This window comes from Primulina eburnea, chromosome 13 (genome assembly GCF_022965805.1).
Source record: "Primulina eburnea isolate SZY01 chromosome 13, ASM2296580v1, whole genome shotgun sequence".
NCBI classification, from domain to species: Eukaryota; Viridiplantae; Streptophyta; class Magnoliopsida; order Lamiales; family Gesneriaceae; genus Primulina; species Primulina eburnea.
In genome coordinates this window covers 6,950,972-6,977,318 of record NC_133113.1, presented here as the reverse complement: position 1 = coordinate 6,977,318, position 26,347 = coordinate 6,950,972, and the positions used below count along the sequence as shown (strand labels likewise).

At 42.5% G+C, this 26,347-nt stretch overlaps 2 protein-coding genes across 2 annotated transcripts; both read right to left on the bottom strand.

Moving 5' to 3' along the window:
• Positions 1-866: 866 nt before the first annotated feature.
• Positions 867-2,371, bottom strand: LOC140810252 (uncharacterized). Its single transcript, XM_073168124.1, has 4 exons — positions 2,147-2,371; positions 1,620-2,102; positions 1,440-1,562; positions 867-1,214 (listed from the first exon to the last, which is right to left on the bottom strand). Exons 1-4 carry the CDS (start codon positions 2,369-2,371, stop codon positions 867-869), a joined length of 1,179 nt encoding a protein of 392 aa, XP_073024225.1.
• Positions 2,372-2,485: 114 nt separating this feature from the next.
• On the bottom strand, positions 2,486-3,520 carry LOC140810251 (uncharacterized). Its single transcript, XM_073168123.1, has one exon. The coding sequence runs from the start codon at positions 3,518-3,520 to the stop codon at positions 2,486-2,488; it is 1,035 nt and encodes a 344-aa protein (XP_073024224.1).
• Between the last annotated feature and the right edge of the window lie 22,827 nt (positions 3,521-26,347).

Genomic DNA, 26,347 nt, shown 5'->3' with positions numbered 1-26,347 from the left:
CTGCTGAGTGATGAGTTGCGAATCAGAATATAGAATAATCTGGGAAGCACCGACTTCCCGGGCAGCTTGGATTCCGGCTAGCACGGCCTCGTACTCGGCCTCGTTGTTGGTTACCCGAGAATCAATCCTCAGTGCTAGTTTAATTTTCTCTCCCGGGGGGATATTATCACAACCCCCACTCCGCACCCTGCAAGGCTAGATGCCCCATCTACAAATACTCTCCATACCTCCTCTTTGCTGGGCTGGATCATTTCAGATAAGAAGTCCAATAGAGCTTGCGCTTTAATAGCCACCCGGGGTTTGTATTCGATATCATACTCTCCCAACTCTATTGTCCATTTGATCATTCGCCCGGATACTTCCGAATGAGTCATGATTCTGCCAAGAGGGCTATTGATAAGAACCACTATTTGATGTGATAAGAAGTAAGGCCTTAGCTTCCGGGCGATCATGATCAAGGCCAAAGCAATCTTTTCCACTTCAGTCTACCGGAGTTCGGGTCCTCTTAGAGCATGGCTGACATAATAGACAGGCTTCTGATCAGAGCTTTCTTCTTTGATCAAAACTGAGCTGACAGTGTGCTCGGTAGTGGATAAATATAGGAATAATTTCTCCCCGGGTTCCGGATTTACTAATATAGGGAGCTCTGCAAGATGAGCTTTCAAGTCCTGGAAGGCATGCTCACACTTATCGTTCCACCCGAATTGTTGAGCCTTTCTCAAGACTTGAAAGAAAAGATAACTTCTGTGCGCTGACCGGGAAATAAATCGAGAAAGGGAAGCAATCCTCCCAGTCAGCTTTTGTACTTCTTTCACAGATCGGGGAGAGGGCATGCATAAGACAGATTTGACCTTCTCCGGATTTACCTAGATTCCCCGCTCTGTCACCATGAATCCTAAGAATTTGACACTCTTTACGCCAAAAATACACTTGGCAGGGTTAAGCTTGATCCCATACTGCATGAGAGTGGCAAAAGTTTCCTCCAGATCATTAATAAAACTGGCGACCTTCCGGGTCTTGCCCAGAATATCATCCACATAGACCTCCACGTTCCGCCCCAGCTGCTTTTCGAATACTTTGTCCATAAGATGTTGATAAGTAGCCCCTGCATTCTTCAACCCGAAAGGAATTACAATATAACAAAATGTACCTCCCGAGGTGACGAAGCTGGCTTTGTCTTGATCATTTTTGACCAAGGGAATTTGATGATACCCCTGGTACGCATCCATGAAACTCAGCAGTTCATAGCCCGAGGTGGAATCCACCAGCTGATCAATCCTAGGCAGCGGGTAATGATCTTTGGGGCATGCCTTGTTTAGATCGCGGAAGTCTACGCACATACACCACTTCCCAGTAGATTTGGGTACTAAGACTACATTGGAGAGCCACGTGGGGAATTGAATTTACCTGATATGCCTCGCCTTCAAGAGTTCTTTTACTTGCTCGTTAATGCTTTTGTCCTTTTCAGGACCAAAGTGCCTCTTTTTTTGCTTTACCGGGTGAGACCTCGGGAGGATGTTCAAATGGTGTTCCAATATAATGGGAGAAATCCTTGTAAGCTCCTGTTGGGACCAGGCAAACATATGGATATTAGTTTTTAAACATTTAATTAAACTCACCCGGGTGGATATGTCAAGATCCCGAGCCACCCGGATTTGTTGGCCTGGCCCAATTTCCATTGCCTCATGCTCTTCTTCTGCTACAAAATGTATCTCCCCCTCCTCCACTATCCTTCCTCCTGCCTCATCCACCTTAGCCCTCTTCCCCTCCCTCTTAGATCTGCCCTGATCCGCCCAGACCGCCTCTACATAACACTTCCGAGAAGATGGTTGGTCTCCTCGGACTTCTCCTACCCTGGCTCCCACAGGAAATTTTATTTTCTGGTGGAATGTAGATGCCACAGCTCTCAACTCGTTCATGGCTGGCCTTCCAAGGATGATATTATAAGATGATGGGGAGTCCACCACAGTGAAAGAAGTCATCACTGTTTTCTTGAGATCATGAGAGCCCAGGGTCAGAGGTAAAATAATCTCCCCCTCCGGATAGACCACGTGGCCGGCGAAGCCAAAAAGAGCAGTTTCCACTGTTTCCAGGTGATAGCCCTGCAAATCCATCTGCATAAAGCATCTTTGAAAATTACATTTACCGAACTGCCCGAGTCCACGAAGATTCGCAGAATATCGTAATTCGCCACTCGGGCCTGGATCACCAGAGCATCGTTATGGGGTAGATTCACCCCTCTCAAATCCTCTGGGCCGAAACTGATGACCGCCTCACTCCTCCCGGCCCTTTCCACCTCTAAACACTCTCTCTTACTCCTTGACTTCCTTGCCCGGTTAGAGTCTCCATCATTAGAGCCTCCAGATATCATTTTAATCGTCCCTATAACCGGGGGCGACTTCTTTCTCTGCTCAGGCTCGGGCCCCCTTCTCCTTCCGGGTTCGATCCTGGAATTGTTTCTGATACCTCCTCCCCGAAAGCTAGATCATGGGTGCCGGGGCGTCCACGGTGGCAATCTTGGCATCCGGGCATTGCTGATGGGTCTTGGGAGGGAAGGTGCGACAAAGTTTCCCTTCAAAACTTTGCAATCCTCAGTGTTATGGTAGCCTAACTTGTGAAGAGAGCAAAATCCTGTTTTCTCTGGCCGTGACAATTGATGGTCCGGGGCCAAGTCTCTACTACACTCCTGCACCTCCCTCTCTCGGGCAATTTTCAGAGGCACATGATGAGAGAAATGCCCTGAACTGCCCCTCTTTTGTCCCCTCTCCTCGGGTTTAGATACCCGGTCTCCTCTTTCTTTCCTCACGGCTTCCCTCTTTTGTTTTTGAGCTTCCTCCATATTTATGTACTTCTCTGCCCGGGATAACAAGTCCTCAAAATCCCCGGGCACTTTTTTTGTCAGTGACTTAAAGAATTCACCCTCTCTCAAACCCTGGGTGAAGGCAGTAGTCTTGGTCTCAGTGGCACAAGACGGGACGTCTAGAGCTACCCTGTTGAACCTTCTGATATAAGCCCTCAAACTCTCTTCCGGGCTCTGCTTCACCTCAAAAAGACTAAAGGCGGTCTTTTTGTACTTCTTACTGCTACTGAAGTGGTGTAGGAATACATTCTGGAAATCTTTGAAAGAATGCACGCTTTGAGGGGACAAACCCTCAAACCATCTCTGAGCGGAGTCCACCAGAGTTGTCAAGAACACTTTGCACTTGATTCGATCAGTGTAGCAGTGCAACATGGCCATATTCTCGAATCTGGCTAGATGCTCCTCCGGGTCCGCATTGCCATCATAATCTTTTATTTTGGCAGACTTGAAATTCCCAGGAAGAGGTTCTCGGACAATAACATCAGCAAACGGGCACCCTCTTGCAGCGACCCGGGTAGTGTTACGACTCTCCAACTGTCCCTCCAGGACCCTCATCTTCTGCTTCAACTCTCTCAACTCCTCTGCTGTAGTCGGAACTTTTGACCCGACACTACAATCCACGTTCTCTCCACTCACTTCCTCCTCCTCCCCCCAATCCATGCTCCTGCTCCTGCTCCTGCTCCTGCTCCTGCTCTTGCTCGGGCGGTTTAATAGGCCGAGAAACTTCTTTCCTGGCCATAGCGTGAATTATTGCGTCGGCCATAACTTTCTTAAGCTCCTCCTGGGTCATGGTTACGAGATTCTGTCCAATGTTATTAGCACCCACTTGTCTCGAGGATTGTCCCCCGTCCCCCTGGGCCCGGGAGTTATCCTGGTCTGTTCTTCTAGTACGAGCCATATCAACGTCTCAAGCTCAATATATTTCCCAAAGACGGCGCTAATGATATGATCGCGCTGAAATGGGTGAGCTGGGTAAGGAGCTCCAACGGATCAAATCAGTAATTTATAATGGTTGGGAATTTGAGCTAAGTAGATGGTTTCGATCGCAGCCTGCAAACAATGAAAAGAACTCGTGAATGGGCGCCGGAAGGGTGTCCGGCGTGGCCACTCCGATGCTTAAGTCAGCAGATTGGAAAATGATGAACACAAGCAATATTTGAGGAAAATATGTATAATGCTCCAAGTTCGAAGGTTTTTCACCACCATTAAATGACATTAATACCTGCTATTTATAGGAGAGGAATGAGTAGTTACCTCGGTTTCTGCGTCATCTACTAAGTCGGTTTACCACACTAGCTTCTGATGACTTCTCGGACACTCCAAACCCAAGTTGTTCTGACAGATTAGATTGCCTGTATTAATCACACTCGAGTGCGGTTCACTTCTCGAGGTGGTGCCATTCTCGAGGTTGCCCAAGTGGTGGTGTAACCGGGAACTTCCCTCGGAAATGTGAGAAATACCCGGATGACTCTTTAAAGGCCCGGGCTACTGGTACACTGCCCGGGAAGAAAAGACTTACCCGGATAGTTAGGAAATTGACCCTGTACACGGGTCGTGACCTTGGGTATCGGGTGATTTTCAACCCGGATCCTAATGGGGGTATCAAAGAGCTTCTTGAATCTTCCATGCGTTACACGATGATAGTCCACATCTTTGTTGTTATCTCATCCCCTGGTCGTGTGACTTGTGGGGATGATCTTTCTCGGATGATCATCCCATGTTTCCAGAAGGTATCAATAAAAGACTTTGGCTATTACAGTACAACTTTTATACACACACTTCAGTATGACTTACCCTTAGCCTACTGAAACTCTTAGTTTCACAACATGATGTAAATGAATACAACAAAGTTCTGCAAAAGACTCTTTCTCTGATTACAAATTCCTCTTAACAAGATGTAGTAAAATGTTTAGCTTGTGAAGAGATTACGAAACAGCAGCACAATATGATCTCATAAGATCAGATAAATGCTATAACGAGTGTGCTGCTCTTTCGTATGTTGAGCTTTTTAAGATGACGAGTAGTTCTTTGATTTCCTCAAAATAACGTTGGATGGAGAATGTATTCCTTGAAAAATGTGATCGCTACTTTCTATATAGGATTGATCATTCTATATATAGAAAGATTGAGTCCAACGTAAATAAAACGACTTCTGTAACTTTTGAGTAGAATCAGCTTTATCACTGAAAAGGGTCGTGCAGAAAGCTTCAGAACAATCAGTCTTGTTTCATACCAAAACTATTAAAGAGCGTTAAATATCTTTGTACAGTATTAATAGTACAATAAATACTAGTAATAGGTAAAGTAACGGTAATATCTAAGCCTGTAACGATCAAACAAAAGACGTTAAGTCATGTTCTTGTTAAAGCTAAGTTCTGCTTCTGTTTGTTTAAGTCGTTAAGTACTCGAAGAGTACTGCTTATGTTTAAGCGATAAGAGAAATTCTGCTTTTTATACTGTCTTCTGATATAAGCTATCACCTATTGGTTTTGACTTTCATCACCACAATTAAATTAGGTCTAACAAAATTAATTGGAAGGAAGTTACAAAAATGAAACCAGCAACAAAAATGAAACCAGGAAACAATATCGAGAAACCAGAAGTTAACACAAAAAAATGAAATCTGGAAACACCCATAATCGAAGAATGAGGTCTCGGGACACCCAAAATCAGCAACAATCATCAAGAAATCAGCATAAATCCGAAGAAAATACCCAAAAATGACATACCTGAAGGGCAGCTGCTGAAGAGAAGGCTGAGGTCACGAGAGGATGAAAGTGAAGAAAGTGTACACGTGAGGCTGTTGAAGCGAAGGTTTATAAAGGTTATGAGGTGGATTTTCGACCTATATGTGTATATATTAGACTTTTACAATGGCTAGATTAAATTTAAAAAATGTATTTTAATTCAGTAAATAAAATTAGAGTTTTACTCTCCCTTCAAATTATATTAAATCTTTAAAATGTTATTTTATTTTATTTTTTAAAATTTCTGGTTAGTGGTTATTCCATATTTTAGACGCTACAATTTAAAAATCGAGAAAGATTTAAAGTTAACTATATGTTCATCTTTTACAAAGTAATTAAGAGAAATTAAAAGTCAGGTATGATTATTTTTTTACTTTACTAAATATAAATTTAAATTTTTTTTAACGTTTTACTTCATCAAAACTACTCTGTCGAAGTAAAATTTTACAAAAAATTAGAAGTGAAGCTCGTGTTTTTTAAATTTTGAAGTAAAAAATAATGTTTTACTTCGTCGGTGTTATTATCGAAATTGATCGGTATATACTACTTTATCTTTAATAATCGCCAAAATAACCAATGAGTGGCGAAGTAAAAAATAAAAATTATACTGGTGTAATATACGTACATGCTATTATTAGGCTAGATTTATGTCAAATATATACTCTAATATTACCGATTTCTTGTTAATCAAAATATATACATATATTTTGATTAACAAGAAATCGGTAATATTAGAGTTCAAAGGACAAATCTTCATACTACATTTTTTAACATATCAGTATCAACCATATTATGTGCCACCAAATTCTACGCGGACTAATCATAGTTTCAAATGCAGAACTCAAGGGATCCAGCAATATTGCTTTGAAAGTTGAAGAACAGAAACGCAGATCAAGACTCTGTTGGAATTTTGATGCTTAATGAATGAAAATTAAGCAAGTAAATCAATGTGTTTGATTTGGAAAAATTCGAAAAGAAAAACGAAGTTTAATGAACGAATATTAAGTTCGATTGTTCTGAATAAAACTCGAAAGAGTTCATCATATGTTGAAAGAACATAAATCGAGTAGTTGGAACGTGTAAGGGACGGAAAGAAAAAAAAATCTCGGTGAACAGTGCCATGCGCGCGGCCGCGCGGGCATGCGCTCAGCCGCGCGCGTGCGCCTCCCTAGACAGTGGCAGGCGCGCGGCCGCGCGTGTCTGCGTGCAGCCGCGCGCGCCTGCCGAGATCTCTCGGCAGGCGCTCGGCAGCGCCCCTGCGCGCATAGACGCGTCACTTCGGGTTTTTTCAAATTTTTTGATGTTTTTTCATCTCCTTGGCATTGTTTGATGATTGTGATCAGTTACAATGGCCAAGGGACACTCCCTATGAATGAAAGATCATGTCTTTTGCATGAAAAACATTAAATGCATGATTATTTGAAAATCAAAAACACTTTTACATAACATCATATGCATATTGTCTTCTTCCTTTCTGAAACAAGAGAGAGTTCATCCATTTCCTTTTGATAGAACTTGAATATTTGAGTGCTCATTATTCAAGTGTTGTAGTTGTATCTTGGGAGAAGATTGCCACGAACTCTAGAACATTGTGAGGGCAAATTCTTCTTAAGGACAAAGTGTTCAACACTTGCCTCTACAAAGCCATATTCTTTTGATTTCTTCTTGCATTTCCCTCATATTTGAATACCCCAAACAACAATCTTAAGAAGAATTTGGTATTTTGATTATTTGCAAGAAGATTTTCAATGGCATCATCATCTACAACACCACATGCCACCATTGCACAAGGAGAGAAACCAGAGAAATTTTCTGGTGCGGACTTCAAAAGATGGCAACAAAAGATGCTTTTCTATCTCACAACCTTGAGTTTGTCAAGGTTCTTGACAGAGGATCCTCCCATCATTGCTGAAAACGAGACTGATACCAACATGATGGTCGCTTTGGATGCATGGAACCAAAGTGATTTCCTGTGCAAGAACTACATCCTAAATGGACTTGACAATGCATTGTACAATGTGTATTGTCAAGTCAAGACCGCCAAGGAACTTTGGGATATGCTTGATAAAAAATACAGAGCGGAGGATGCGGGCTTGAAGAAGTTCATTGTTGGGAGATTTTTGGACTTCAAGATGGTGGACTCAAAATCCGTCATGAGTCAAGTGCAAGAACTAAAACTTATCTTGCACGAGATTCATACGGAAGGAATGAGTCTAAGTGAATCCTTCCAAGTTGCTGCATTGATCGAGAAACTCCCTCCATTGTGGAAGGATTTCAAGAACTATTTGAAGCATAAAAGGAAGGAGATGGGATTGGAGGATCTCATTGTGAGATTGAGGATAGAAGAGGACAACAAGAACACCGAGGCCAAGTCAAGTAAGATGGCACCAAGGGTGAACATTGTTGAATCAAGTTCTCAAGGGAAGAAGAGGAAGTTTGAGAAGCAACCTGTAGTAGCCCGAATCCCGAATTGGGTAATTAACGGATTAATGGTGATTAATCATGATCGGAAGGTCCGAAGATGGTTCGGAAGCACCGAAGAGTTCGGAAGGTCCGAAGTGAGTTCGGTGGATCCGATCATTAGGTGTCAAGAGTTGGTCGACACGTGGGAGTTCGGACGTTCCGAAGTGTAGGTTCGGTGGATCCGATCATGAGGTGTCAAGAGCAGCTGGACACGTGCATGATCGGACGGTCCGAAGTGTATGATCGGAGGATCCGATCATGAGCTGTCAAGAGCCGATGGACACGTAGGAGTTCGGACGTTCCGAAGAGGGTTCGGACGATCCGAACATGGCCTATAAATAGTGGTCGGATTTCCTCATTTTGACTCGCCAATTCAGAGAATTCCATAGCATTTCAGTCGTTTCTGACAGGTTTTAGTCTTGTTCCGAGATTTGGGCACTAGCGGGGAGCTGCTGGTCTTGTAGCAGAGCTGTGCTCTAGTTGGGAGCTAGCGGCATCAGCGGGCTAGCGACGGACGAAGGTTTGGAATTTTATCAGTATTTATCTCAGGATTATCTAGTTAAGTCTGGTAGATAAGTTTAGTGATGGTTTTCACTTGTTGAATAGGCTTGGATTAGACCTGTTGTCTGGTTGTTCCAGTGGATTAGGATTGCTGTGATAGAGGTACGAAAGTACTATCCGAGATATCCTGGTTGAGTATACATTCATATATGTGTTGCATGATTATGTGGTGCATTGATATATGTCATTTGATGCATGCTATTATGTCACGTTTATTACTGCACGTTGCATTTCACGTTGAGCCGTATTCTCCTTTGAGATAGCCTTTGCTGTTGAGCTGTATCTCTTTCGAGATAAGCTATATCTTGGGGCCGCTCAGCCCTGTCTTGTGGACGCATGGACACCGAGAGTACACAGTGGCCGACGGGTCGGGAGGGCTTCGGTGGTCCGGGACATTTTAGGTCCACGTCTGTCTTGTAGTGGATGCAGTGACCCAGAGGTTGGACCGCGCGGCACTATCCACTTGGCGCCTCTAGACTGAGCATTGTTGAGATCCTTTTGTGATTCCTGTTTCTTGACTACCCTGGTATCATGATCATAGCATGTGCATTTCATATAGGTCTGTATACTCATACTTTTGTGCTGGGCGTTCTTATCGCTCACGTCCTCGGTTTTGTTTATCTTGGACACCCCATTCCCACGGGGCAGGCCTCAGGTTGGACAGCTCAGGAGGAGCAGGAGGAGGACGTTGAGTAGCTGGTTGGTTTAGTTTATCGGTATTGTTTTGATTCGATTGGTTATATTGGATATTTTATTTTGAGTTATTCTAGACTTCGATTGGGTTGTATAACCATTATAGTTGTTGACTTTTCCGCTGTTATCTCTGATTATGGTTAATTAGGTTAATTGCATGCTTAGTTCTCAACTAGTAGGTGATTCTGGAACGGGTCACTACATTTATGGTATCAGAGCATGCAAAGATTTTTGGGACATTAGTAATTTTGTTTTGAGGATTTAGGAGTTGATTTTAGTTTCCTTTCAGATGTCAGGAGATGGAAGCAGTCACGGTAGTGTGGGACATGGCCGTTATGGCGACGATGTGGCTGGCCGAGAACATCGTCGTAGAGATCGTGACGGAGGACGTCACCGAGATCATGATGAAAGGAGACGTAGGAACCGTGTCAACATTATGGATTTAATGAAGATTGGCACCAACAGAGATAAAAGAGTTGAAACAACAGTTAGCAAGGTTAACTAACGGAGACCACACATCTGGTTTTGCAATCCAAACAGATGGAACCTTGTGTCTGTCAGGAAGAATCGTAGTTCCAGAAGATTCTAAATTGAGAGACGAGATTTTATCTCAAGCTCATAGGCGTAAGTTGAGTATCCACCCTGGAAGCATGAAAATGTATAAGGATTTGGAAACCAAGTTTTGGTGGAAAGGTATGAAGAGAAGTGGTTACCAGTTTGTAGCCAAGTGGTTCTCAAAGTGTCACTGTTTCGGCGAATTCTGAGATTCGGTCTCAAGGGTAAGCTATCTCCGAGATCTATTGGTTCTTTTGAGATTCTAGAAAGTGTGAGAAATTTGGCTTACAGGTTAGCATTACCTCCGTATCTGTCTGGGATTCATGACGTGTTTCACGTATCCCTTTTGCGACGGTATTTAGCAGATGAATCGCATGTATTGCATCCTTCAGAAGTCCAGCTTGATACTAACTTGTCTTATGTGGAAATACCGGTTCGGATTTTAGGCCGGAAAGACAAAGTGTTGAGGAATAAGATCATTCCTCTTGTCTTAGTGCAGTGGCAGCGTCGAGGTACTGAAGAAGCCACTTGTGAGTTAGAGAATCGTATGCGTTCAAAGCATCCAGAGCTCTTTTGAGTAGTACTGTAGTTGTACTATGGATGTATGTATGTTTTTCAGTTGTAACCCAAATATCAGTTGTGTTTAGCAACAATTGAGATGTAATAACAATGTTGTTATTTCGTTTTGTTCATCCTCTAAGCCTGATTTCGAGGACGAAATCTTTTAAGGGGGGGAGAATGTAGTAGCCCGAATCCCGAATTGGGTAATTAACGGATTAATGGTGATTAATCATGATCGGAAGGTCCGAAGATGGTTCGGAAGCACCGAAGAGTTCGGAAGGTCCGAAGTGAGTTCGGTGGATCCGATCATTAGGTGTCAAGAGTTGGTCGACACGTGGGAGTTCGGACGTTCCGAAGTGTAGGTTCTGTGGATCCGATCATGAGGTGTCAAGAGCAGCTGGACACGTGCATGATCGGACGGTCCGAAGTGTATGATCGGAGGATCCGATCATGAGCTGTCAAGAGCCGATGGACACGTAGGAGTTCGGACGTTCCGAAGAGGGTTCGGACGATCCGAACATGGCCTATAAATAGTGGTCGGATTTCCTCATTTTGACTCGCCAATTCAGAGAATTCCATAGCATTTCAGTCGTTTCTGACAGGTTTTAGTCTTGTTCCGAGATTTGGGCACTAGCGGGGAGCTGCTGGTCTTGTAGCAGAGCTGTGCTCTAGTTGGGAGCTAGCGGCATCAGCGGGCTAGCGACGGACGAAGGTTTGGAATTTTATCAGTATTTATCTCAGGATTATCTAGTTAAGTCTGGTAGATAAGTTTAGTGATGGTTTTCACTTGTTGAATAGGCTTGGATTAGACCTGTTGTCTGGTTGTTCCAGTGGATTAGGATTGCTGTGATAGAGGTACGAAAGTACTATCCGAGATATCCTGGTTGAGTATACATTCATATATGTGTTGCATGATTATGTGGTGCATTGATATATGTCATTTGATGCATGCTATTATGTCACGTTTATTACTGCACGTTGCATTTCACGTTGAGCCGTATTCTCCTTTGAGATAGCCTTTGCTGTTGAGCTGTATCTCTTTCGAGATAAGCTATATCTTGGGGCCGCTCAGCCCTGTCTTGTGGACGCATGGACACCGAGAGTACACAGTGGCCGACGGGTCGGGAGGGCTTCGGTGGTCCGGGACATTTTAGGTCCACGTCTGTCTTGTAGTGGATGCAGTGACCCAGAGGTTGGACCGCGCGGCACTATCCACTTGGCGCCTCTAGACTGAGCATTGTTGAGATCCTTTTGTGATTCCTGTTTCTTGACTACCCTGGTATCATGATCATAGCATGTGCATTTCATATAGGTCTGTATACTCATACTTTTGTGCTGGGCGTTCTTATCGCTCACGTCCTCGGTTTTGTTTATCTTGGACACCCCATTCCCACGGGGCAGGCCTCAGGTTGGACAGCTCAGGAGGAGCAGGAGGAGGACGTTGAGTAGCTGGTTGGTTTAGTTTATCGGTATTGTTTTGATTCGATTGGTTGTATTGGATATTTTATTTTGAGTTATTCTAGACTTCGATTGGGTTGTATAACCATTATAGTTGTTGACTTTTCCGCTGTTATCTCTGATTATGGTTAATTAGGTTAATTGCATGCTTAGTTCTCAACTAGTAGGTGATTCTGGAACGGGTCACTACACAACCACAACAAGGCCAACAACCACCAAACAAGAAGAAGTTCAAGGGCACTTGTTATAACTGCGGAAAACCAAATCACATGGCTAAGGATTGTAAGAGGCCAAAGAAGGGAAATCCTCAAGCCAACGTAGTTCAAGAAAGGTCGATACCATTTGATTTTTCTCAACTTGACTTGTCTGCAGTTGTTTTAGAAGCAAACTTGGTTGAAAACCCCAACGAGTGGTGGGTTGATACGGGAGCAACTCGACACATATGGTCCAACAAAGGGATGTTCTCCACATACACTCCATTGACCGGGAGAAAACTATACATGTGGAACTCCGCTACATCTGAGGTGGTGGGCATCGGAAATGTCGTACTGAAAATGACATCGGGTTTGCAAGTAACCCTTGTTGATGCACTTCATGTACCAGACATAAGAAAGAACCTCGTGTCGGGGTCTCTGTTGGTCAAACATGGGTTTAGACTAGTATTTGAGTCTAACAAAGTTGTATTGACCAAGAATGGTCATTTTATTGGAAAAGGATAATTTGATGAGAACCTTTTCAAGTTGAATGTAATGGCTATAAGCCAAAATGTTGTTGAAAGTAATAAAGACAAGAGTTCTATTTACTTGCTTGAGTGTTCTCATTTATGGCATGTTCGTTTAGGACACGTAAATTTTAATACCTTGCAACGTTTAATGAAACTTGAATTGTTGCCTAAACACAACGTCGATCCAACACACAAATGCGAGATATGTGTTGAAGCAAAAATTACCAAAGCGCCCTACCACTCGATTGAAAGATGTACAACTCCTCTAGAACTAATACACACCGATCTTGGTGATTTAAAGTTTGTACAAACTAGAGGAGGGAAATGATACTACGTGACATTCATTGATGATAATACAAGGTACTGTTACGTATATCTTTTGAGGTCAAAAGATGAAGCTCTTGAAGCATTCAAATGTTATAAGACCGAAGTTGAGAATCAACTAGGCAAACACATAAAGAGAGTTCGAAGCGATAGAAGGGGAGAATACGGAGCACCGTTTGATGAATTTTGCACATCTGTGGGTATAATTCATGAAACGACTGCTCCTTATTCACCACAATCGAATGGCATTGCCGAAAGAAATAATCGAACTCTAAAAGATATGATGAATGCTATGTTAATAAGTTCAGGACTACCCCAAAACTTGTGGGAGGAAGCAATACTATCGGCTAATTACATCCTGAACAAGATACCCCACAAGAAAAATGACAATTCACCTTATGAATTGTGGAAAGGTCACAAACCTTCCTACGAGTATCTCAAAGTGTGGGGGTGTCTAGCTAAGGTTGAAATACCAAAGCCTAAACAAGAGCGAATAGGACCAAAGACGGTCGATTGCATATTCATCGGATATGCACATAATAGTAGTGCCTATAGGTTTATAGTGCACAAATCTGAAAATGCAGAAATGAATATAGGCATGACAATTGAGTCAAGAAATGCATTATTTTTTGAAAATATATTTCCTTGTAAAGAAAGGAAAGAAAATGGTTCTAGCAAGCGAAAACTTGAGATGGAGCATGAAGGTCAAGTACCTACACATGATCCAACTCTAAATGAAAATGATATACCATTGGAAGACTCTTCAAAAGAGCAAGAGCCAAGAAGAAGCAAAAGGGCTAGAATCTCAAAGTCCTTTGGTCCAGACTTCCATACTTTTATGTTGGAGAATGAACCAAAGAACATACAAGATGCTCTTGCTAGCCCTGACGCTCCTTATTGGAAAGAAGCCATCAACTCTAAAATTGATTCCATTTTGCAAAACCATACTTGGGAACTAGTGGATCTTCCACCAGGTACCAAGCCATTGGGATGCAAATGGATATTGAAAAAGAAAATGAGAGTTGATGGAAGTATTGAAAAATACAAAGCCAGGCTTGTGGCCAAAGGCTATAGACAAAGAGAAGGTCATGATTTCTTCGACACGTATTCACCAGTTTCAAGAATAACATCCATTCGTGTGCTCATTGCTATTGCAGCTTTGCATAACCTTGAGATACATCAAATGAATGTCAAAACAACATTCTTAAATGGTGAACTTGAAGAAGAAATATATATGGAGCAACCTGAAGGATTCATTGTTAAAGGACAAGAAAGAAAAGTCTGTCGTTTAATTAAGTCACTATACGGACTTAAACAAGCGCCCAAGCAGTGGCACGAAAAATTTGACAAGGTGGTATTGTCAAATAGATTTAAGATTAATGAGTGTGACAAATGTGTTTACATTAAAGGCACTCGAGAATCTTATGTGATGGTATGTCTATATGTGGATGACATGCTAATAATGGGGAATAACCAAGAGTTGATTAAGGGTACAAAGAAAATGTTGACAAAACATTTTGATATGAAAGATATGGGTATTGCTGATGTAATTCTAGGGATTAAAATCTTTAGAACACCAGAAGCAATAGTCATATCTCAATCCCATTATGTAGAAACAGTGTTAAAGAAGTTTAACGCTTATGACTCTACCCCAGTAAAAACGCCTTTAGACGTGAATGTCCATTTGGCGAAGAATCGTGGAGAACCAGTTTCTCAACTGGAATACTCCAAGATTGTTGGAAGCCTTATGTACATAACTAATTGTACTAGACCTGACATCGCTTGTGCAGTTAACAAGTTAAGTCGGTTTAGAAGTAATCCTAGTGATGCACATTGGAAGGCATTGACAAAGGTGCTTAGATATTTAACGCACACCTCAGAATATGGAATACATTTCACAAGGTATCCTGCAGTACTTGAAGGATACTGTGATGCAAATTGGATTTCTGATACCAATGACTCCAAATCCACCAGTGGCTATGTATTTAGCATTGGTGGAGGAGCAGTCTCTTGGAGATCAACGAAACAAACTTGCATTGCTAGATCTACTATGGAATCAGAGTTCATAGCGCTAGATAAAGCTGCAGAAGAAGCTGTGTAGTGACCCGTTCCAGAATCACCTACTAAACAAGAATTAAGCATGCAATTAACTTAATTAATAACAATCAGAGATAATGGCGGAAAAGGTCAACAAATGATAGATATACAACCCAATCGAAAATCCAGAACAACTCAAACTAAAATGAAAGTATGCGGTACAACCATATCGAAACAAAGCAGTACTGAAGAAATAACTCAACCGGCTACTCCACGTCCTCCTCATCCTCCTCCTGAGCCATCCAACCTGAGGCCTGCCCCGTGGGAATGGGGTGTCCAAGATAAACAAAACCGAGGACGTGAGCGATAAGAACGCTCAGTACAAAAGCATGAGTATACAAGCCTATATGAAATGCACATGCTATGATATGATACCAGGGTAGTCAAGAAACAGGAGTCACAAAAGATCTCAATATGCTCAGTCTAGAGGCGCCAAGTGGATAGTGCCGCGCGGTACTCCTCTGGGTCACTGCATCCACTACAAGATCAGACGTGGACCTAAAATGTCCCGGACCACCGAAGCCCTCCGGACCCGTCGGCCACTGTGTACTCTCGGTGTCCATGCGTCCACAAGACAGGGCTGAGCGGCCCCACAAGATATAGCTTATCTCGAAAGAGATACAGCTCAACAATAAAGGCTATCTCGAAAGAGATACGGCTCAAGATGAAATGTAACATGCAGTAATAAACGTGACATAATAGCATGCATCATATGACATATATCAATGCAGCAAATAATCATGCAACACATATAAGGATGTATACTCGACCAGGATATCTCGGATAGTACTTTCGTACCTCAAACCAGTAGATCCTAGCAATCATCCCTAGACTCAAGCCTGCGTCCGTAGTCAGCCCACTGATGCCGCTAGCTCCCAACTAGAGCACAGTTCCGTTACAAAACCAGTAGCTCCCCGCTAGTGCCTGAACCTCGGGAAAAGACTAGAAACCCATCAGAAACGACTAAAACGCTCTGGAACACTCGGAATTGGCGAGTAAAAAGTGAAGCCTCACGCCTCTATTTATAGTCAACGATCGGAAGATCCGATCCACTTCGGAAGATCCGATCCGGTACACTTCGGACCTTCCGAACCCTGATCGGACGATCCGAACCCTGCATGTCTTCCACGGGTCCAGCCACCTGGCTCGGACGATCCGAACCCTGATCGGACGATCCGAACCCTGCATGTCTTCCACGGGTCCAGCCACCTGGCTCGGACGATCCAAACCCTGATCGGACGATCCGAACCCTCCGAAATATAATTAATCCAATAATTAACTCAAATTAGGCATCGGGATACTACATTCTCCCCCCCTAAAAAGGATTTCGTCCGCGAAATCGTGTCTGAAGAATGACAATTCTGAATAACAATACATTTAACTTAAGAATGAATTACAACCGAAAGTACAACTGAAATTACAATCATAACTGAAAATACTACAACTAGAACAACTCTGGATGCTCTGACCGCATACGACTCTCTAGTTCCCAAGTAGCTTCTTCAGTGCCTCTGCGCTGCCACTGAATTAAGACAAGAGGAATGATCTTATTCCGCAACACCTTGTCTTTGCGATCTAGAATCCGAACTGGTCGTTCCACGTAAGACAAATCCGAATCAAGTTGAACTTCAGAGGGATGTAAGATGTGAGACTCATCTGCTACATATCGTCTCAACAAAGATACGTGGAACACATCATGAATACTTGATAGGTACGGCGGCAATGCAAGTTTGTAAGCCAAATCTCCCACGCTTTCCAATATTTCAAATGGACCAATAAATCTCGGAGACAGCTTACCCTTGAGACCAAATCTCAAAATCCTGCGAAAAGGCGAAACTCGGAGAAACACTTTCTCACCTGGCTGAAATTGAAGAGGTCGACGCTTGATGTTCGCATAACTCGCTTGTCGATCCTGAGCAGTCTTAATCCGCTTCTTGATTACTGCAACCTTATCAATAGCCTGCTGGACTAACTCCGGTCCCTCAACATGTCGTTCCCCAATTTCGTCCCAGAATAATGGAGTACGACAACGTCGCCCATACAACGCCTCAAATGGTGCCATACCAATACTACGATGATAGCTGTTGTTGTACGCGAACTCAATCAAAGGCAAATGATCCTGCCAAGCGGTTCCGAAATCCATAACACAAGCTCGCAACATATCCTCAAGTGTACGGATAGTCCTCTCTGTCTGACCGTCGGTCTCTGGATGATAAGCCGTACTCAAACTTAGTGAAGTACCCAATGCTGACTGGAAACTACCCCAAAATCGTGAGGTAAAACGAGGATCTCTGTCACTAACAATACTGACTGGCACTCCATGCAAACGTAATATCTCTTGAATATACAATCGAGCCATACGATCGAAAGTGAAATCACGGTTATATGGCAGAAAATGAGCAGACTTGGTGAGTCGATCCACCACTACCCAAATAGCATCACTGTTCCTCGAAGACAATGGCAAGTGAGTAATGAAGTCCATCGCGATATGCTCCCACTTCCATTCAGGAATAGGTAAGTTCAACAATAATCCTCCCGGTCGACGGTGCTCTGCCTTAACCTGCTGACAAACTAGACACTTGGAGACAAACTGATAAATGCTGCGCTTCATCCCTTTCCACCAAAATCGTGTCCTCAAATCTTTATACATCTTGTTGCTTCCCGGATGAACACTCAACTTGCTTCGATGAGCCTGAGACAAGATCTCTTCCCTCAAAGTATCATCCTCTGGTACTACAACCCGATTAGACAAACACAGCAGACCATGAGACTGATAATGGAAATTACTATCTCCACCAACCAACCGAGCTAATCTCTGAGTCTTGAGATCAGACATCTGAGCATCTCGAATCCGAGTGAACAAAGTTGGCTCAGATAAAATGGTAGCAACACGAATGCTCTCCATACCTTTCCGATGTTTGAACTTAAACCCCAACGAACAAAAATCCTGGACAGTACTAGACATAGCACTGGTCTGAAGTGCAGAGGCTCTCACCTTGCGACTAAGAGCATCGGCTGTGAGATTCGCAGAACCTGGATGGTACTTGATCACACAATCATAATCTTTAAGTAGATCCATCCAACGACGTTGTCTCATGTTCAACTCAGCCTGAGTGAACAGATACTTCAGACTCTTATGATCAGTAAAGAATTCAAACTGAACACCGTACAAATAATGACGCCAGATCTTTAGCGCAAACACAATAGCAGCTAATTCTAGATCATGAATAGGGTACTTCTCCTCGTGAGATTTTAACTGTCTGGAAGCATAAGCGATCACATGACCATTCTGCGTCAACACACACCCTAAGCCTTGAAAAGAGGCATCGGTGTAAACACTGAAACCATCAGATCCTGACGGTAACGCCAAAACAGGTGCAGAAGTCAGAAGTCGACGAAGCTCTCTGAAACTATCTTCGCACTCAGATGACCACTCAAATGGAACATCTTTCCGAGTAAGTTGCGTCAATGGTCTAGCTATCTGAGAGAAATTCACGATGAAGCGACGATAATACCCTGCCAGACCTAGAAAACTACGGATCTCGGCCACTGTCGTCGGACGTGACCAATTCAGCACTGCTTCAATCTTGCTAGGATCCACAGAAACTCCTTCCTTGGAAATCACATGTCCAAGGAATACTACACGATTAATCCAGAACTCGCACTTACTCAGCTTAGCATACAATTGCTTCTCGCGAAGAATCTGCAACACCATCCTCAAGTGATGGATATGCTCTTCCACACTGTGAGAATAAATCAAGATATCATCGATGAAAACCACCACAAACTGATCTAGAAAATCCCGAAAGACTCGGTTCATCAGATCCATGAACACCGCTGGTGCATTTGTCAATCCGAATGGCATAACTAGAAACTCGTAATGCCCATATCGAGTACGAAATGCAGTCTTGGAAATATCATCATCTCTGACTCTCATCTGATGATAACCCGATCGCAAGTCAATCTTGGAGTAAACAGAGGTACCCTGAAGCTGATCGAACAAGTCATCAATACGAGGTAATGGATACTTGTTTTTGATCGTCACACGATTCAGCTGGCGATAATCAATACACAATCGCATCGATCCATCCTTTTTCTTGACAAACAAGACTGGAGCTCCCCAAGGTGAAACACTCGGGCGAATATAACCTTTATCAAGAAGATCCTGCAATTGCTGCTTCAATTCTCTCATCTCTGACGGAGCAAGACGATAGGGGGCACGAGAAATCGGTGTAGTCCCTGGCATTAACTCGATGCTGAATTCCACCTCTCTAATCGGAGGAAAACCAGGAATCTCATATGGGAAAACATCAGGAAACTCACAAACCACTGGAATATCATCTATACCAACACTACCTGTGGACGAATCAATCGCATAGATGAGGTAGCCTTCCCCGCCCGACTCTAAAGCACGACAGGCTTTCAGAGCAGATATCACTGACATCGGAGGTCGCGCTCCCTCACCATAGAAAAACCAACTAGAGCTCTCAGTCGTACGAAACTGAACAAGCTTCTGGTAGCAATCCACAGTAGCTCGGTAGGTAGTCAATAGGTCTATACCCAAAATACAATCAAAATCTTCCATCTCTAGGATTATAAGATTCGCAGTCAATTTGTTACCCTCAAAATCTAAAGGACAACCTATCACTAGACGCTTTGCTAACACCGAATGACCCATCGGAGTAAAAACGGAAAGAATGACGTCTAGAGAAACATACGGTAACTTATGACGCTTAACAAATCGTGCAGAAATGAATGAATGTGATGCTCCGGTATCAATAAGAACAAAAGCAGGAATACCGCATAAACAAAAAATACCTGCTATGACTCTCCCTGACTCATCTGCAGCCTGATCCTGGTTCAGCGCAAATACCTGACCTTGGGCACGAGGTCGAAGGTTTGAACTACCCATTGCCTGACCCTGCATCCTCTGCTGAACAGTCGTCTGAGATCCGGAACCAGATCCTGCTCCACCTCGCAACTGAGGACAATTCTTCTTAAGATGACCCATCTCTCCGCACTGAAAACAAGCTCCCGCGGCAGATCGGCACTGCTCCGATGGATGGTTCTTCCCACAATGCACACAAGAAACCTTTTTCTTACCAAAGCGAAAAACACCGCTAGACCGAGATCCAGATCCCGAAGAAGAAGAACCTGACTTCTTGAAAGACTGAGATCGAGGGCTCAAAGTATTCGGAGGTCTAGAAGAAAGAATAGACCTACCACGCTGGAGACTGATCTCTGCCTGGCGACACCGGTTCACTAATCCATCATAAGAAGTAGGATTATCGCAAACAGTGACTCGATCAAAGATCTCCTGGTTAAGATCCTGAAGGAAATGGTCATACTTGGCCTCAGAACTACCACTAATATGAGGAGCAAAGGGTAACAACTCGAAGAACTTCTGCTGATATGCATCAACAGACATACTACCCTGCTTAAGATTCAGAAGTTCAATCGTCTTTGCCTGGCGAAGGGCTGGAGGAAAATATAGCTGCATGAAAGCTGCACGGAAATCGGCCCAAGTCACCCTACCCTGAGACTGGACTATCGGCGCAGAAGTCGATCGCCACCACTTGCGCGCACGGCCCTCGAGAAGAAAACTAAGGGTCTCCATCTGCTGCTCTTCGGTGCACTGGAATGCACGGAAACAACTCTCCATGCGCTCTAACCAATCCTCAGCAACATCGGGAGTCTCACCACCGACTAAAAGCTTAGGCCCCATCTGAATGAAACGGTGCATCTCAAAACGCCTAGGGCCATCACGATGACGCCTACGATCGTCCTGGTCACCCCAACGACCTACACTCCCCTGACTACTCTCATCACCAAAGTGGTCAGCCATCGCTACAAGATAGAATGGGGAAAATGGTAAAATGGTCAACGAAAATCCCAAAACAGAATCTATATCCCAAAATCGTAAGCATGCTCTGATACCATAAATGTAGTGACCCGTTCCAGAATCACCTACTAAACAAGAATTAAGCATGCAATTAACTTAATTAATAACAATCAGAGATAATGGCGGAAAAGGTCAACAAATGATAGATATACAACCCAATCGAAAATCCAGAACAACTCAAACTAAAATGAAAGTATGCGGTACAACCATATCGAAACAAAGCAGTACTGAAGAAATAACTCAACCGGCTACTCCACGTCCTCCTCATCCTCCTCCTGAGCCATCCAACCTGAGGCCTTCCCCGTGGGAATGGGGTGTCCAAGATAAACAAAACCGAGGACGTGAGCGATAAGAACGCTCAGTACAAAAGCATGAGTATACAAGCCTATATGAAATGCACATGCTATGATATGATACCAGGGTAGTCAAGAAACAGGAGTCACAAAAGATCTCAATATGCTCAGTCTAGAGGCGCCAAGTGGATAGTGCCGCGCGGTACTCCTCTGGGTCACTGCATCCACTACAAGATCAGACGTGGACCTAAAATGTCCCGGACCACCGAAGCCCTCCGGACCCGTCGGCCACTGTGTACTCTCGGTGTCCATGCGTCCACAAGACAGGGCTGAGCGGCCCCACAAGATATAGCTTATCTCGAAAGAGATACAGCTCAACAATAAAGGCTATCTCGAAAGAGATACGGCTCAAGATGAAATGTAACATGCAGTAATAAACGTGACATAATAGCATGCATCATATGACATATATCAATGCAGCAAATAATCATGCAACACATATAAGGATGTATACTCGACCAGGATATCTCGGATAGTACTTTCGTACCTCAAACCAGTAGATCCTAGCAATCAGCCCTAGACTCAAGCCTGCGTCCGTAGTCAGCCCACTGATGCCGCTAGCTCCCAACTAGAGCACAGTTCCGTTACAAAACCAGTAGCTCCCCGCTAGTGCCTGAACCTCGGGAAAAGACTAGAAACCCATCAGAAACGACTAAAACGCTCTGGAACACTCGGAATTGGCGAGTAAAAAGTGAAGCCTCGCGCCTCTATTTATAGTCAACGATCGGAAGATCCGATCCACTTCGGAAGATCCGATCCGGTACACTTCGGACCTTCCGAACCCTGATCGGACGATCCGAACCCTGCATGTCTTCCACGGGTCCAGCCACCTGGCTCGGACGATCCGAACCCTGATCGGACGATCCGAACCCTCCGAAATATAATTAATCCAATAATTAACTCAAATTAGGCATCGGGATACTACAAGCTGAGTGGCTTCGCAACTTTCTAGAGGACATTCCATGTTGGACAAGTCCAGTGCCAGCAATCATGATACATTGCGACAGTCAGTCGTATGTACAATGGCAAGTCTCGACACATTCGTCGAAGACATAATACTGTGCGACAGTTGATCTCTAATGGAGTTATATCTGTTGATTATATTAAATCAAAGGATAACTTAGCGGATCCGCTTACAAAAGCATTAAATAGAGATCAAATGTACTGTCTGTCAAGAGAAATGGGCTTAAAACCTACCAAATAAAGTTTTCATAGTGGCAACCCAACCTTGTAGATTGGAGATCCCAAGATCTTGGTTCAATGGGACAACTAAATTGTGAGAACTTGTGGAATCACTCCTCATTCCTAAGACGATGAGTGAAGTTGCCTACAAAGGTAGTGAGGTTAAGTATTGTACTTTTAATGATTCCGTAGCTTACAAAAGCGGCAGGGACGGATCCAGGAATAAGAGTTGGGGTGGGCTTGAACTCAATATGATAAATTATATATTATTAAAAAAAATACATTATATCGTTCAACGAAGTTGTGCCTTACGGGATTTTAAAACATAAAATTCATCAATAATAGAATTTACATCAATATGTTTAGCTAAATCTCGTTCAATATAGAGTGTCAAACAATCGGCAAGAAAGTCAACCTCCATTTTATTGCGAAGTGCCGTCTTCACATGCTTCATTGCTGAAAAAGCCCGTTCAATAGTGGCAGTAGACACAGACAATGTCAAAACAAGATGAATCAATCTAGTCAACATAACATAAACACTTGACCGTCCACTCTCGGTCAATTGCTGACACAACTCAACAAGTGTAGAAACCTTTAAATTCTGCATCACATCGAGTTTATAAATGTATCAATGCATACTTCAAAACAACAATTTCTTGATATGTGAAATCTCCAGGATAAAACTTCTTCGCAAGCTTGCAAATATCATCACTGTTAAATGAGTCAAATGAATTTTTAGGATCTAAAGCTATACTAAGATAAAGAAGTTTCACCGATTAACTCATTGAACCGAGTATTTAACTCCATTAAAATGAAATCTATTGTTGCATCAAAAATATCAAAGAATTTTTTAATAATTTAGCGATGGTTTTAGCAATAACCGTCGCTAATATGTGCGACGGTTTTTGATAAAACTGTCGCCGATCCCATCGGCGACGGGTTTACTAAAACCGTCGCAAAAGTAGCGACGGTTATCAAAAAACCGTCGCTAAAACCGTCGCTAAATAAAAAAAATGGACTGGGCTACAGCCCAGTACAGCCCTAGCGTAAATCCGTCTCTGAAAAGCGGGGTAAGTAGGATACCCTTTTACAAGGAGATCACCTATGTACGTGTGAGGACGGGCCGCCTCGATGAAACACGTATGAAGCCAAGATGTGTTCCATGGCCAAAACGGACACAACCGATAAAATAAAATGGAAATGGAAGAAAGGTTATCTTGTGGGTACAGTTGTCTGGTTTTACATGAACCGCCAAGAAGTTCAAGACATCACGTTTACTTCGTGGCCTAGTAAATCCGATTGTATTCCACTAGGGAAGGTTCAAAGCCAAAAGCTACCTCTCCTGATGAGATAATTTTTCGGATATACTCTCTCTTATGTATCACGAGCATTCATGCATTAATTTCATTCATGTGGGGGATTGTTGGAATTTTGATGCTTAATGAATGAAAATTAAGCAAGTAAATCAATGTGTTTGATTTGGAAAAATTCGAAAAGAAAAACGAAGCTTAATGAACGAATATTAAGTTCGATTGTTCTGAATAAAACTCGAAAGATTTCATCATATGTTGAAAGAACATAAATCGAGTAGTTAGAACGTGTAAGGGACGGAAAGAAAAAAAAAAGCTCGGTGAACAGAGCCATGCGCGCGTGTCTGCGGCGGCGACAGTGGCAGGCGCGCGGCTGAGAGAGCTCGGCAGGCGCTGCCGAGCGCTGCTCGGCAGTGTGCGAGCCGGCGTGCTCCCCTGCGCGCACAGACGCGTCGAATTTTCTGATGTTTTTTCATCTCCTTGACATTGTTTGATGATTGTGATCACTTACAATGGCCAAGGGACTCTCCCTATGAATGAAAGATCATGTCTTTTGCATGAAAAACATTAAATGCATAATTATTTGAAAATCAAAAACACTTTTACATAACATCATATGCATATTGTCTTCTTCCTTTCTGAAACAAGAGAGAGTTCATCCATTTCCTTGTGATAGAACTTGAATATTTGAGTGCTCATTATTCAAGTGTTGTAGTTGTATCTTGGGAGAAGATTGCTACAAACTCTAGCACATTGTGAGGGCAAATTCTTCTTAAGGACAAAGTGTTCAGCACTTGCCTCTACAAAGCCATATTCTTTTGATTTCTTCTTGCATTTCCCTCATATTTGAATACCCCAAACAACAGACTCTAATTCTTTCCTGTATCTGATAAAGGATCCCACCGGCACACACGTACTAGAATTCGAATATTGCGTCGTCTGGGAAAAATAGAAAAATGCTCTCTCCTTTGGCCGTTGCTCTTCAAGGGTACAATGCTTCAAAGAAATCGAAATCTTGAAAGAGTTTAATAATAGCCAACGTGCGGTTCTTCAAGGGAATTGGAATCTTGAAATGGGCAGATGTTCAAGAAACAATGTGTTCTTTGAATGGGAGACTAGTGGAGCAAACTTGAAATTCTTCCGTCAGAAACCTCAATACGCATGCAAATTCACAGAGTTGAAACTCGTTAACAGAAAACTAATTTTCAAAATATATAAAATTATTAATTTTTTGTTTTTTGTTGTATCAATTAATAAATTTTTTATTAAGGTGATATAAATTCAATTTAACCTTTGATATTGTAATGCAAAAAAAAAAAAAATTCGTTCTTTTATTCATGCTGTGTTTGTTTATTATTTGTTACTGTTCAAATAAGACGCATTAAAAACAATTTTAATGCCGGATTACCAAAATTCATGTGCTTGAGTTATTCATGTTTTGTTACGGTTCAGCTTGCATAATCTGAATTTGGATGAATCCAGGCGATTGTTGATATTATATATGATCTTGTCCTTATATAAAATTGAAAATGTAAAATTTGATATAAAAAACTATAGTATCTAATATATGTCGGCAAAGACATTTCAGAAAAGGTTGGCAAATTTTTTTTGAAAAACGTGGGTCGGCAAAATTTGACAAAATTATAATAAGAACACGCGTTTTTAACACGTTTTCACAATGACAGGAAGTTCTATAAATAGAGTTGTCTCCTTCATTCTGAAATCATCCCTTCTTCGAGTTTTCTCTCATCTTATAAGCATTTGAGTGCTTAGTTCTATAATATTTGTGAGGCGTTTGTTCTCTTGTATTAAGAGAGTGTGTGTTCTCTTTGGAAACACAGTGAGTGAGTTGTACACCACAAAATATTATAGTGAAATTCTTTTCATCTTGCCCGTGGTTTTTACCCTAATAATTTTTAGGGGTTTTCCACGTAAATCTCGGTGTTCAGTTTATTCTTTATTTTCGGGTTTTACTATCTCAAATTCCGCACGTGGGACCAACAAGTGGTATCAGAGCCTTGGTTTAAAATTTCTTAAAATTCTGAGTATGCTCTGTGGTTGCAGCCTAGACTGATCTTTCACATCAGAAAATGTTTTTTGAGATTTTTTATTTAAGGCAGGATTATTTTTTCCAGTCTACTAAAATTGTTGTAGGCATACTGGCAGGAAGGTACGAGATAGAAAAGTTCAACGGAAGCAATTTTATGCTGTGGAAAATAAAGATACAAGCAGTTTTAAGAAAGGAAAATTGCTTGGCGGCTACTGGAGATAGACCGGTGGAAATTACGGATGATGGAAAGTGGAATGAGATGAATGATAATGTTGTTGCCAATTTACATTTGGCTATAGCAGACGAAGTTTTGTCAAGTATCTCTGAGATAAAAACAGCCAAAGTTATCTGGGATACTCTGACAAAGATGTACGAGGTCAAGTCGTTACACAACATGATTTTCCTAAAAAGAAGGCTTTATACTCTTCGGATGACGAAATCCTCATCGATGACCGACCATATCAATACACTAAATACTTTATTTGCCCAACTCACTTCCATAGGGCA

What these genes read in the sequence shown, in the direction of transcription:
- LOC140810252 (XM_073168124.1), bottom strand. Translation starts at nt 2,371, where the DNA reads ATGATATCTGGAGGCTCTAATGATGGAGACTCTAACCGGGCAAGGAAG. An exon ending in ATCTTGACATATCCACCCGG is followed by an intron (nt 1,563 to 1,619) that starts GTGAGTTTAATT and finishes TGGTCCCAACAG; the next exon opens with GAGCTTACAAGGATTTCTCC. An exon ending in ACAAAAGCATTAACGAGCAA is followed by an intron (nt 1,215 to 1,439) that starts GTAAAAGAACTC and finishes GATGCGTACCAG; the next exon opens with GGGTATCATCAAATTCCCTT.
- LOC140810251 (XM_073168123.1), bottom strand. Translation starts at nt 3,520, where the DNA reads ATGGATTGGGGGGAGGAGGAGGAAGTGAGTGGAGAGAACGTGGATTGT.